Source organism: Taudactylus pleione, unplaced genomic scaffold, assembly GCF_031769625.1.
Source record: "Taudactylus pleione unplaced genomic scaffold, aTauple2 ptg000008l, whole genome shotgun sequence".
NCBI classification, from domain to species: Eukaryota; Metazoa; Chordata; class Amphibia; order Anura; family Myobatrachidae; genus Taudactylus; species Taudactylus pleione.
Genome location: NW_028284411.1, coordinates 8235136 through 8249567, shown reverse-complemented (window position 1 = coordinate 8249567; position 14432 = coordinate 8235136). Strand labels below are relative to the sequence as shown.

The 14432-nt window shown below is 46.8% G+C and overlaps 1 protein-coding gene across 1 annotated transcript in view; it reads right to left on the bottom strand.

Annotated features, from left to right (window-relative positions):
• Positions 1-14432, bottom strand: part of ACSL5 (acyl-CoA synthetase long chain family member 5) — an 85241-nt gene that overhangs the window by 31723 nt on the left and 39086 nt on the right. The window contains exons 3-6 of the mRNA XM_088464490.1: positions 8770-8834; positions 3658-3759; positions 752-851; positions 405-583 (exon numbers count right to left, since the gene is read on the bottom strand). Coding sequence (XP_088320616.1) covers positions 405-583; positions 752-851; positions 3658-3759; positions 8770-8834 — 446 coding nt within the window. The remainder of the gene's footprint in view (positions 1-404; positions 584-751; positions 852-3657; positions 3760-8769; positions 8835-14432) is intronic.

Here is a 14432-nt window from a genome sequence, read left to right as displayed (position 1 = left end):
GCAAGTGGGCGTCTTAAGACAGGCTGGTGGGCGCCTGCATACACAGCGATCGCACGCCAAGACATAGTGGGCGTGCTAATGCCTTGCCGTGCGATCGCCTGCATTGCAGAATTTGCATACGCATCTAGCGAGCGAACACATCTAGCAAGCGGGTCTGAATCAGGTCCTTAGATTGTAAGCTCCAACGGTGCAGGGACTGATGTGAATGGCCAAACACACTCTGTAAAGCGCTGCGGAATATGTGTGCGCTATATAAATTACTGGTAATAAATAAATAAGATCATGGCTCTGTGTGTGGACCCTGGGAAGTCTCCCAGTCACTTTTGTATCAGATTGTTCCCCTGCTTAATATTGTAAATCCAGGTCCCTCTCTCCCCGAGCAGTCTCACTTTAAATCCGAATACCTCAACGTCTTTCATCAGCAGGATCTCCACTCCGCATTTTGCGCCCTTTCCCTTCAGATCATCGCTGAATTCCTCCATCAATATGATGATCTTCAGCACTGGGGTCAGACCTTTCTCACAGTTATCGAGAAGAATCTGAGCCTTGTCGGCTTTGTCGCAGATCACCACGGACAGGTCAGCTGTGAAGCACAGTAACGCAGACTGTTACACAATATGGTAATGTCACCGTCTGCACCAGGGATTTTGAAGAAAGCTGGCGGCCTGTTTGCAGTCTCCGCACGTTCCCCCCGGTCACACTGGTGCAGGTGCTGGGTAGACGCTGGCACTGTGATACCACACACACTCACCTCTGTTAATAATGAATACAATGGCTTCTGGTCCCAGAGTGTCATAAAGAGGAACCACCACCATAGAGTAGGAGTAACAGGCCAGCTCAGTAATCACCACCTGTGCAGGGGAAGATTAACAGGTGCACAGAGTGTTTATTAAGGTCTTGTTTCTTATACTGTATATCACATTAAGGGGCTCATTCATCAACGAGTTTTATCATATGCAACGCATTTTAAAACTATGATAATGGTGCTCCAGCCAATCAGCTTCCAACTGTCATCTGTTTGAAAAATGACAGTTGGGGACTGGTTGGCTGGAGCACCATTTATCATACGCAATGAGTTTTAAAACTCATTGCGTATGATAAAATGTGTTGATAAATGAGCCCCTAAGGGATATTAAATATTTTCTGTACAGCCTCTCTGAGGAGCATAATTATTATCAGGAATTAGTTCAGATAATTATAAATCTTATAACCGTTTATTGTGGCATTAAAAAATTTACTAACGCCCAAATGTATTAATATTCATATCCAGGGACAGGGGTTCCGATAGAAGCCTGTCCCTGTGATGCATTTGAACATAGGACCTCATTCAGAGCCGCTCGCAAAATGCGAGCGTTCGCTCTGAATAAGGGCGGCCGCTTTGTCTTTAAAAGCCGGCCTCCTGGCCGCTCGCTAAGCTGTGGGTGACCACCCACAGCTTTAGCAAGTGACCAGGTGATGGTCGCGATGGTCGAGACCATAGCGACCATCGGGGCTTGCGACCAGACCCTTGGGGTCGGGTCTCGTCTCCCGCAAGCCCCAGGTAGCTTCCTGCTCTAACAGAGCAGGAAGCTCCCTACTGACATCACTGCTGATGTCAGTAGGGCCGCCTACGAATAGCAGGCATTCCTTCAGGAATGTTTGTCCGGTCACCCCCCCCCCCACCTACAAAATGGGGCGAGTAGTCGATCAACATCGACAGCCGCCCCTTTTATAGCAAGCCCCGGAGCAAGTGAATTTGTCACTCGCTCCGGGGCTTGCGCACGTGCACTGCGGCCGCTGCACGTGCACAGGGCCTCACCATCGACCCGCTTGCGAGCGCATAGCGCTTGCGAGCGGATCTGAATGAGGTCCATAAAGTGAACGCCAATGAGATTACTTTACTTCTGTATTCAGGCCACGACCGTCATGGGTGATCCTTAGTGCATGTGGACCCACATGGAAAGACAAGATTCTGTTTTGCAGGATGGGATTATTGGTGCACATTTAGGGGGGGTATTCCCTACTTTTCCAGATGGACTAACTGCCTTATCATCCCCACAAAAGGACATGATTTCCCCAGAATCTTGAATAGCTTTCATCCTGTACTGTTAATGGGACACTTTTTCATCCAACCAGATGCGCTTAGTGGAAGATCACATACTGTATGTCAGCTCACTGTGACCAATGAAATAACTTGTATGGTCAACACATAAATGTAATAAAGACAGACCAGAGGTCCCTCTCTCACATGGTTCATTTAAGACCTACAGATAATAAAGATAAAATGAAAGTATAGTCTATATTAATAAAGAAAGTCATACTAATGTGATCGCAGTCCAGCAAAAGTAGGCAAATCCCTATTTTATTTGCACAGTTACCAAAACTTTATCGCCAGCATATACTGTAAGTGTATTATGAGATGGCCTGATTTAACAAAACAAAATATGCATCATTTGCAGTTAATAAATGACCCTCCTTCAGACAGAAGAGCAAATTACCGGGTCACACATTTCTACCCGGTAATTTGCTGATCATATTCAACACAGGGTTTTTTTCTGTATGAAAGGGTCAATCCGGGTTGAAATTCCCGGGACTTCGACCCAGGAATTTACCAGGGTCGGAGACCCGAGAATTTAGACCCGGGTTGACCCTTTCAGACAGAAGAAATACCTGTGTTAATCAGCAAATTACCCGGTAGAAATGTATGACCCGGCAGTTTGCACTTCTGTCTGAAGGGGGGTACAGACAGGGGCCGACAAAAAAACAACCCGGCACGAAAATGCCAGGTAAAAGCCGTGTTTTGTGCCATTTTCTGTCTGAAAGTGATATTAGTAATAGTGACTCAAAACTCTGCTGTTGCTGCTAGTTGATACATAGCATTTGAATAACTGAATTTTCTTAGCCACAAATATAGCAATGGGAACAAAGTGTTGACTGCACTATTTGTTTCCACAGTTACAGTTCTGGCTTGTAAGATCAGTTATTCACAAACTATCTGTCAAATAGCAGCAACAGTGAATTTTTGAGTTATCAACAGGCGATTTCAGCCAGAAGTCCTATTTCATGTATCAGGAGTATTTTTTCCATAATTATTATTATTTTTTTTTAAATTAAGTAACGTATTGTTCTGTGGTGCTATCCTGTGAAAGTAAAATCTTATGCCGTGTATCCACTGCGCGACATTACTGAGCGATTGCACGATTACGACATCGTAATCGTGCAATCGCTCAGTAATTGGGCACAAATCGTGCACATTAATGTCAAAAACGACCGGTGATGCATGTGCCCGCTGGTCGTTTTTGACATCTATCATCGCCCGAACATGCTGGCCAACCTGATGATAAGGTCAGGTTGAGCATGTACGGGGATGATTGATGTGACTACACTGAACGACTGAACGTTCAGAGTAGGCACATCACAGACTGTGAAACGACTGCACGATTACAATGTCGTAATCGTGCACTCGCTTCACAGTCGGCAAGTGGATGTGCGGCATTAGAGTTAAGGATTGAATTTATTTTTACAGCATGTTACTTCTGAATAGAACATGAGAAGTGATAAGTATAAGATATTGGTGAATGGATGAACAAGCCATTTCCTATATGCAGATAAATTAAATTCCCACCATCCACAGGTTATCAGATCATTAGACTCGGTGACTGTGGCTGGGTCGCTTACCTCTGGGCGGTTCTGGGAGAATACTCCAATGAACTGGTCCGGGGAGGGTTTACATCCTTTATGTACCAGGCCGGATCCCAATAATTCTGCTCTGTCTGCCACCTGTAAAACACCTGAATTCTGATTTCTGTCGTCTGACATAACAGTAACAATATCTATGGAAATTAAAGCTGTAATCCCAAACTCATGGCCGTGTGTTCAGCATCAATAAAGTGTGTTTTATATTTGTCAACATAGCAGGCATCTAATTATTAAATCGCCTTCTGTAGTTACAGTTCCAAGTTAAAGTGGATGACACACACGTAAATATATATACTGTATATATATATAACTCCAGAAAAGCCCGGCACTCGCCAGTCCATGAGATACAAGAGGCTCCGGTGCCCTACTAGGGGGTATTGCTCCCCCATAGATAATCCACGGTCTACAGAGGCGGCACTCAGAGACTATCCTGAAGTCTCCGAGTGCCGCCTCTGTAGACCGGTAGACCGTGGTATATATATATATATATATATATTGTGACACAGTCAGATTAGGGGTTCCCTCTCCTGGGTAGAAGGACTCCTTTCTTACACACACCCACAGCAGCAGGGAAGCAGCACACCAGTCTGGATGCAAGTACAAGCTGGTCGGCGCCAGTCTTTATTGTACAATGTCAGAAATAACATAAAGAAAACATAAACATAAATCCTAGCCCTGTCGGGGCACTAACTTCACAGGTAGTTCCCTCACTACCAGAACCTGGCAGGGCCTAATGCCCTCACCAGCAACAAAGGCACAGCACAGTACTCACAAATAGGTTTTCAAGTGTCTCTGAGCAAACTCCCTGTCTGCTCTCCCAGGTGAGACACTCAGCCCTAAACACACTATGCTTATATTGGCCACTCTCAGGTGGAAACCTTAACAAGCCTGTTACCAGGCTGCGAGAACCAAAACCTGGAGTGGCCATGGGTGGAGCCCGGGTGGAGCCCTCCCTCTCCTCTCACCCACAACCCCCAGGTCCCAAACCGGCTTTTCAAAAAGCCGAAACTCAAGCCTGCTACACTGCAGACTTTCTCCTGGGGGTTTAAAACACATAAGACAGGAATCTGGGACAAATGTACCTGCCACAGACCACTTTACATATCCCCCCCTTTGTTTCAACCTGTGGGGCGGAACAACTGAAGCCCCCAAACAATGAACGCGTGACAACGCGTCTGCATTGGCCAGCTGGCTTCCTGGCCTGTGTTCCACTGAAAATGTAAAAGTTTGTAACGCCAAGAACCATCTCGTAATTCTCGCATTACTGTCCTTTCGGACATCCACTTCAAAGGGGCATGGTCAGTGGTCAATTTGAACTTTCTTCCAACCAAGTAGTATCTGAGAGCCTCTAACGCCCACTTTATGGCCAACGCCTCCTTCTCCACTGTGGCATCAAGTAGGCATCGAATTTTGAAACACTGTTCAACTTTCGGAAGTCATTGCAGAAACGCACACGCCCGTCGGGCTTTGGAATCAACACAATGGGACTTGACCATTCACTATGTGACTCTTCAATAACCCCTAACTCTAGCATATTTTTAATTTATTTCGACACCGATTCTCTTTGTGCTTCTGGTAACCTATAGGGTTTTAGATTAACTTTAACCCTTGGGTCAGTGATGATGTCCTGTTTAACGACCGAGGTTTTCCCAGGTACGTCAGAGAACAGCACCCTATTTCTGATCAGAAACTCCTTGACCTCTTGTTGTTGAATTGCCGACAGGGTTTTTGCCACTGTCACTTCGGGAACTAAGGGCCCTGGATTTACTGGAGGGGCTCGGACGGCCGACAGTACCGTTCTATCTTTCCAGGGCTTTAACAGGTTTATATGGTATATCTGTTCCGGCTTTCTTTTCCCCGGCTGGTAAACTTTGTAATTGACCTGTCCCACTCTAAGATTTCAAAGGGCCCTTGCCATTTAGCCAAAAGTTTATTTTCCACAGTGGGAACCAACACTAACACTCTGTCCCCAGGAGCAAAGCTGCGTAACCGAGCATTGCGGTTGTATACCCTCTGCTGTGCCTGTTGAGCCTGTTCCAGGTGCTCTCTCACTATCGGCACCTCTATAATAGGCAATGTAACTAGTGGACCCTTAAAATGTAGTCTGGGAGCATGATCCTGACACTCAGGGCAGGATGCGCAAAAGTCAGATACCTCTTTATGAAGCCCGGGCCAGAAAAACCTCTGCATTATTCGCTCAGTGGTTTTCTCTACCCCTAGATGGCCTGCCGTTAAATGACCATGGGCCAGATCCAACACTGTTCTTCTGTAGGCTTTGGGAACTATTAGTTGTTCCACAACATCTTCCCCCTTCTTAGTCACCTGATATAACAAATCCTGAAACATTGCCATGTGGGGATAGGACAAAGGACTATCAGGGTCTACGGGTTTACCATCAACCACTTTTACATTCTCCCTGGCTTTTACCAAAGTAGGGTCATTCAACTGCTCCACGGCAAAGACCTCTCTTCTGACCTCTAAATCAGGCAGACGACCAACTGGCCCAACAACACTTCCCACCTCAATGGGAGGCACATCAGTTGGCGGGCCACCGTCACGCTCCGCATTCTCTAGTTCGCCAATCATAGTAGAAAAAGGGAATAACTCTGACTCAGAAGAAACTCCCTTCTCCACTACATCGACAACCTTCTCAAATGGATCAGGGTTGTTCACTTCTGGAACAAAACGGCTTTCCCACAACTTCCAGAAGTGAGCAAAGTCTCTCCCCAATATTGCATCGTACATCAGACCGTGCACCAAACCCACAGAAACTATAGCAGAACCACATGGTGTCTCGATGTTCACCTCGGCAGTAACATAATATCGAGTATCCCCATGTATGCAGGTCACACCAACAGTTTTCCCCTTACGCCTCAAGGGGTTCACCAGCTCAGCTTTCATAAGAGTCACCAAGCTACCAGAGTCTAACAGTGCCTCTACTCGGTTGCCATCTACAGTGAGTACACACATGTGCTTATCAGTCTCAGCCTGCCGGTCAGCCGTACAGGCTGTCTGTGCAAAGAAAGACCCCCTGCGGTAGACATGAGCAGTATCACATTGCATAGGTTCAGTTGTAAGTGAACAATTAGCGGAAATATGGCCGAAGCCACCACATCGGAAACACTGAGTCATATTAATGTCTAGTCGTTTACGGGGCAAGAACCTTCCTGGCCTGGCAGGCCTTTCTCCAGGTTTTACACCCTCAGTCTTAGGTACACCGCCCAGCATCTCCCCTGGAACAGTCTTACCAGTGTCTGTGGGAGTTCGCCGGTGCGCCATCGGGGCTCGGTGGGGCATACTCATCAGCTCCTGAGCCGCCACGTACCTCTCCACCAGCTCGACCAACTGGTCCGCGGACTTAGGGTCTGCATGGCTCACCCACTTGCGCAGAGTCGCAGGTAACGATCGCAGGTACCGGTCCATCACGACCCTTTCCACGATCTGTGGTCCCGTCAGCGTCTCGGGCTGTAACCATTTTGAGGACAGATGGACGAGGTCATGCATCTGCGAATGTGGAGGCTTGTCCATATGGAACTCCCAGCGGTGCACCCGTTGGGCACGAACAAAGGTGGTGACTCCCAAGCGAGTTAGGATCTCCTGTTTTAGTTTTTTATAGTCCTTGGCATCAGCCAGGCATAAGTCAAAATAAGGTGCCACCAGACTTGCCCACTGCTCCTCGGGCCAACTCTCCCTTTCGGCCGTTCTTTCAAATGCGGCGAGATAGGCCTCCACATCATCGCCCGAAGTCATCTTTTGGAGGAAGTGACTGGCTCGTATGGAGTGAGTGGTGGTGGGAGGACCAGTATTAACATCTCTGGGCCGGGCGACCAGGTGCTGTACCACCTCTTTTATGGCCTGGCTGTTTTCCGCTAAGGCCTGGCGGGTTTCCTCGATGGCGACCTGTTGTTGCCTCTGGGCTGTCTCCAAGGCCAACAGTTGCACCCTGGTGGATTCCTGCTGAGCCCAGGTGGATTCCTGCTGAAGTTTGTTCGTCTCCTGCTGAGCTCTGGTAGATTCCTGCTGAGCTCTGGTAGATTCCTGCTGAAGTTTGTTTGTCTCCTGCTGAGCTGCTGTAGCTTGGAGCAAGGCCTTAATAATGTCCTCCATTTTGTCCTGGGGTGTAGGTTATAAGCTGAACCTTGCCTCTCTGAGCATTGGCTGACGCCTCCTCTATGGGACTCCAAGGACACAGTGTTATTTCCACACTCACAAATTGGGTGTCTGTCCCTTTAATTTTTAAACGGAAAGTTTTCCTCTCGCTGCAACTTCAGTGTGTGTGGTTGCCCGCATTCTCCACCATGTTGTGACACAGTCAGATTAGGGGTTCCCTCTCCTGGGTAGAAGGACTCCTTTCTTACACACACCCACAGCAGCAGGGAAGCAGCACACCAGTCTGGATGCAAGTACAAGCTGGTCGGCGCCAGTCTTTGTGTCAGAAATAACATAAAGAAAACATAAACATAAATCCTAGCCCTGTCGGGGCACTAACTTCACAGGTAGTTCCCTCACTACCAGAACCTGGCAGGGCCTAATGCCCTCACCAGCAACAAAGGCACAGCACAACACTTACAGATAGATTTTCAAGTGTCTCTGAGCAAACTCCCTGCCTGCTCTCCCAGGTGAGACAATCAGCCCTAAACACACTAGGCTTATATTGGCCACTCTCAGGTGGAAACCCTAACAAGCCTGTTACCAGGCTGCGAGAACCAAAACCTGGAGTGGCCGTTGGTGGAACCCTCCCTCTCCTCTCACCCACAACCCCCAGGTCCCAAACCGGCTTTTCAAAAAGCCGAGACTCAAACCTGCTACACTGCAGGCTTTCTCCTGGGGGTTTAAAACACATAAGACAGGAATCTGGGACAAATGTACCTGCCACAGACCACTTTACCAGTGATCCTATCACAATATATATATATATATATATATATTTATATATTATATATATAAAACACAAAAGTATATTGATGTAAAGATTTTGTAAATAATGTATTACTCAATACAATATACAACATATAATGCATTTATTGCACATTCCCCCTAAATTATAAAACGATAAATAATATAAAGCATCCTGCGCTGGGTGGGTCTTACCTGCTTGTACGAAATCCACTGATAAGGTTTGTTTGGGCTTCTATATCCCAAACAGTTGCCATTTCCTGCAATTGTAAAAATAAAACTGGGTAACAATTTATAACACATTTGATTAAACATTAACAAGAAAACACCTTTAATATAGATGATATTGAGATATATAGGCGCATGCATGGGCCGTATTCAATTAGAAGCGAAAAGCCGTTTTCAGCGGAAAAGTATCGCGGATCGGGTCTTTTCACATGGTCGCAACTTATCTCCGTATTCAATTCCAGCCGGTTTTCGCCTACGCGGAAAGTCAATGCAATGTAATAGGCGAGAAAGATTTGCCTCTGAATAGCCCCCCAAAGGACTACAGTGTCAAAAAATCCAGAGGAAAAACTTAAGAACACTCCAAGAAATACTTTCATTTTGGGGGCGAAAAGCACAAAGTGGGGGGACAGCTTCAAAAACTAGTGAAATAGACTTCTTGGGGGTCTGCAAGGATGGGTGAGGTGTTTTTATGATTACCGATGCGTTTTCCATGTTTTTTAAAACTTCACTTTAGAGACTTTAAAATATGCTAGCACCCATTTTCAAGTACCCCAAATTTGACAGGAATACTTATTTTCACCAAAAAATACAGCTTAATGCCATTCTTCACCACTTGTGCAAAGACGCTAATAAGAAGCTATAGAAACAACTTAAGTACCCCAAATTGCTTTATTAGGGCTATTCGGACACATACAGTGGTGGCCAAAATTGTGGACACTTTTTGAAATGTGAATGTTTTTCAACTTCGAATGCTTATAATAACTGTTACACTTCCTGCAGTGCAATGATTCATATATCAAATGAAAGGAAACTTAATGCTGAATTCAACACAATAAACAGAGGTCAAATATTTGCAGTACAAGGGAAGTTATGCAGTGAAATCAACACTTAGGGTGAAAATCCCTGTGCACTTATGATGTTACTGTCCTATCAGTATTTCGTTGGGTATCCTTTATTTTTCAAGACATCAGCACAGCGATGTGTCATTGAGCCAACCAATGTTTGGAGCTCTTCCTTCTTTATTATGTGGTGCCATGAGACAATTATAGCCTCAATTAATTGTATTTTATTGGATGGACGCCTCAGATGTACCAGTTTTTTCAAACAGAACCACAAATGTTCTATGGGGTTCAGGTCTGGGCTGTTTCCTGGCCATCCCAGCACCTGTATGTCATTCTCCGTGAACCCCTTTTTGTATATCCATGTAGTGTGGCAGGGAGCTGAATCCTGCTGGAAAAAAATGGGACATTATCTGGAAAAAGATCCCTGATAGAAGGTAGAAGTTTTGGTTGTAGGATGGTGTCAATGTACTTTCTGCTGTTCAGTGTGCCATCTATGACATAAAGGTGGCCTACAGCATCTGCTGTCATACATGCCCAGATCATAACACTTGTAGGATTCTTTGTTGTCGCTTGAATGCAATCTGGATGTACCTCTTCCCCGATGCGTCGTCTCACATATTTTCCCCCATCACTACCAAATATCGATATCTTAGTTTCATCACTCCATATCACTTGTCTCCACTGACCTTCTGTCATGCAATGTGTTCTTTTGCCCACTGTATTCGTTTCTGCTGCTGCTTTTTATTCAGCAATGGCTTTTTTCGGGGAATCCTACCTTTTAGGCCAACCTCCGTTAGTCTTCTCCGTTCCGTTCTTGCACTGACAAAAACACCAGTTGCACTCACATCCATCTGTCCCTGACGCAAATTCGTTTTATTCTCCTATCATCAACAGCTGTTGTGCACTTTTTCCGGCCTTTTCCTTCTTTGTTTTGTATAGATTGTGTTACCTGATAGCGTAAACAAAACTTTCGTACTCCTGATGTTGTCACATTCCCACCAATTTCTCTCGCAATTGCTGCATACGAAAGACCATTGTCACTTAACACCAGAATCCTGGATCACGTCGCTGTGCTGCGGTCTTGAAAAATAAAGGATACCCAACGAAATACTGATAGGACAGTAACATCATAAGTACACAGGGATTTTCACCCTAAGTGTTGTTTTCACGGCATAACTTCCCTTGTAATGCAAATATTTGACCTCCGTTTATTGTGCTGAATTCAGCATTAAATTTCCTTTCATTTGATATCTGAATCATTGCACTGCGTGAAGTGAAACAGTTTTTATTAGCATTCAAAGTTGATAAACATTCAAATTTCAAAATGTGTCCGCAAATTTTGGCCACCAGTGTATATATCTGATCCCCAATGTTAGTACATCTTTTTGGGGAGTTCATGCTGATTTCCTCAAATCTGACAGCATTTTCTGCCTGTTCTGAATTTGCCGCTTGCCATTTTCACGTGTTTTGTAATTGAATATGACGAATAGCGTGAAAGCGCTCGATAAGTTTCCGCGTCCAAAACACGCGATGTAGGCTAAAAGTTGGGCAGGCGGAACTTTATCGCGGAGGCGAAACTAATTGAATACGGCCCTTTGTATGTACAGAGTCGCAGTTCACATCTGGACGCACATTGTAGTAGAAATGCGAGGGGCGCTCCTGGACCGTGACTGGGGGGTAAATTTACTTTTTAAAGTTGATATTTTCTAAGAGTTGGAAACTCTCTGCTAATCAGAGGATGCTGCCATCGAAACAGCTGGCCCTTAATGTCTGGGTATCAAAAGTGTCGGCATGCTGGGACAGGCTTGCTGGGACCTGTAGTTCAACTGTAAAGAACAACATTAAATCTATCTTTTAAAAATTAATTCTGCATCCACCACCTCCAGGGGTGCAGAGAAGAGCCCAGGGCTTTTAAACCCAGGTTTGGTAGATCCTTGGGAGGGGGTCCCAACTTTCCGAGGATTTCCAGCCGTGGGCTGACCAGTTTTGCGGCTGGATAATGCTTTGGCAGGGAAATCCCACCCTGTGTGTCTCTCTGCTATGGCATTACCCCTTCGGCTGTTTCAGCCCGGTGCTGGTTATAGCAAAACAGGGCAGGGTCGGCTCCAGGCACAATCGACTAGTGCGGTCGAACACCACCCCATAGAGGGCGCACCCCTCCCAACCATCCTGATTTTCAGCGGGACAGTCCTGTTTTCCGGGCACTGCCCTGCTGTTGCACCCGCCGTCCGAAGTGTCCCGACCAGTGGTCGGGAGGTTGCCACAGCTGTGCGGCGGTGCCGGTCCCAGAAAAAAGGAATGGAGTGCAAGGAGAGGGCTGGGGACAGCCCAGCTACTGAAGGAGTGCTGGGCTCACCCCCAGCCTGACGGTAAATGAGAGGCGTGCCATACGGGCATGCCCCCAATTAGCATCATTTAGGGGGCGTGACCTCCTCAAGCCAGCCCTGTAACAGGGGGAACTCCACACCAATTTTACTCCCTATTTTCCAGTACCAGCCTGAAACTGGAAAGATCCTGGGCAGGTTATGGATTTGAAGAAGGAGACAGGGGGGCATACGTCGCATATCCTGAACCCAAATTTAGTTATACTTACCTCTACTCAAACTGAGTCTGCACACAGGTCCTAACCTCTCTTAAAATGCCCCTGCTGAGGAGCACTATACCACCATAGCTGGGCATCCCTGTGATGGAGATGCATGTGATGCTGAGGAACACTATACCACCATAGCTGGGCATGCCTGTGATGGAGATGCATGTGATGCTGAGGAGCACTATACCACCTGTAACTGGGAACCCCTGTGATGGAGATACATGTGATGCTGAGGAGCACTATACCACCATAGCTGGGAAACCCCTGTGATGGAGATACATGTGATACTGAGGAGCACTATACCACCTGTAACTGGGAACCCCTGTAATGGAGATGTATGTGATGCTGGGAGCACTATACCACCATAACTGGGAATCCCTGTGATGGAGATTCATGTGATGCTGAGGAGCACTATACCACCATAGCTGGGAACCCCTGTGATGGAGATGTATGTGATGCTGAGGAGCACTATACCACCATAGCTGGGCAACCCATGTGATGGAGATACATGTGATGCTGGGGAGCACTATACCACCATGGCTGGGAAACCCCTGTGATGGAGATGCATGTAATGCTGAGGAGCACTATACCACCATAGCTGGGCAACCCATGTGATGAAGATACATGTGATGCTGGGGAGCACTATACCACCATGGCTGGGCACCCCTGTGATGGAGATGCATGTGATGCTGGGGAGCACTATACCACCTGTAACTGGGAACCCCTGTGATGGAGATGCATGTGATGCTGAGGAGCACTATACCACCATAGCTGGGAACCCCTGTGATGGAGATGCATGTGATACTGGGGAGCACTATACCACCAAAGCTGGGTACTCCTGTGATGGAGATGTGTCACGCTTGGCGCTGGGGAAGTGGAAACTCTGGGTCCGGGTTGTGGGAGGAAACGAAGGCGAGGGGCCTGGATATATGTTCTCCTCATCCACAGCTCTCGAGTGTTGACGAGACCTGGGCAATGATGCGGAGTCTAACCCACAGGATGGTGTTCGCCAGTGACCCCTCCAATCGGGATTTGGGCTTAGCTGCACCCTGTGAGCAGGTCGCGGTCCTTTGACCAGGTACCCGAGCTCAGTGGGAATTGGAGACACAAATAACCGTGGCCCTAATAAGAGATGTCTAAGATTTAAGGCACTGTGGAGTGATCCACAAACAACGTAATCTGGCAATACTGTAGCACAAAGTTCACTAGTGACACGTTTAGCACACAGGCGGATGGTAATTCACTGTTGCACAAGGTTCACTAGAGACACGTTTAGCACACAGGCAGATGGTAATACACTGTTGCAAGAAGTTCACTAGAGACACGTTTAGCACACAGGCAGATGGTAATTCACTGTTGCACAAGATTCACTAGAGACACGTTTAGCACACAGGAAGATGGTAATACACTGTTACAAGAAGTTCACTAGAGACACGTTTAGCACACAGGCAGATGGTAACTCACTGTTGCACAGGGATCACAGTAACGTCTTGGCACACAGGCAGAGATGGAACACACTGTAGAGGAAATAGAACGCCAGGAACCTGGACCGGAACTCAACTAGTGACTAGGAGACAACCGTTGTTCAGGCAGTTTGCAGAAAGGTGGATGCAGGCTATATACCCCACAGAACCCTTTGATAGGTGCACAGCGATCAGCTGACGCTCACCTATCCCAGGCCGGAAGTACAGTCACATGGGCCGACTGACATGGCGGCGCCCATGCCGGGAATCCCGATTCCAGACACCGGACCGCCCGCAGTCCCCTACGCACGGGGAGAATGCTCAGCGTCCTCTCAGCTGCCGCGGAAACAATTGGATCAAGAATTGGACGTATCTGCGGATGGTCCTCTTCCTCTACCATAGTCATAAAAGAACAGGAGAGAGCATCCGCTTTTTTGTTTAAAATGCCTGGGCGAAATTGAAGCCTTAGATTGAACCTGGGAAAAAAAAGAGACCATCGGGCCTGCCTGGCATTCAATCTATGAGCAGTTTGTAGATAAGTTAGGTTCTTATGGTCTGTAATGACCGTAACTGGAAATCTAGCTCCTTCCAGAAGATAACGCCATTCCTCTAGTGCCAGGCATATAGCTAATAGTTCCTGATCTCCAATAATATAATTTTTCTCTGCAGGAGAGAATTTCTGGGAGAAGAATCCACAGGGGTGGATCTTCCCATCTTCAGCGATCTGAGACAATA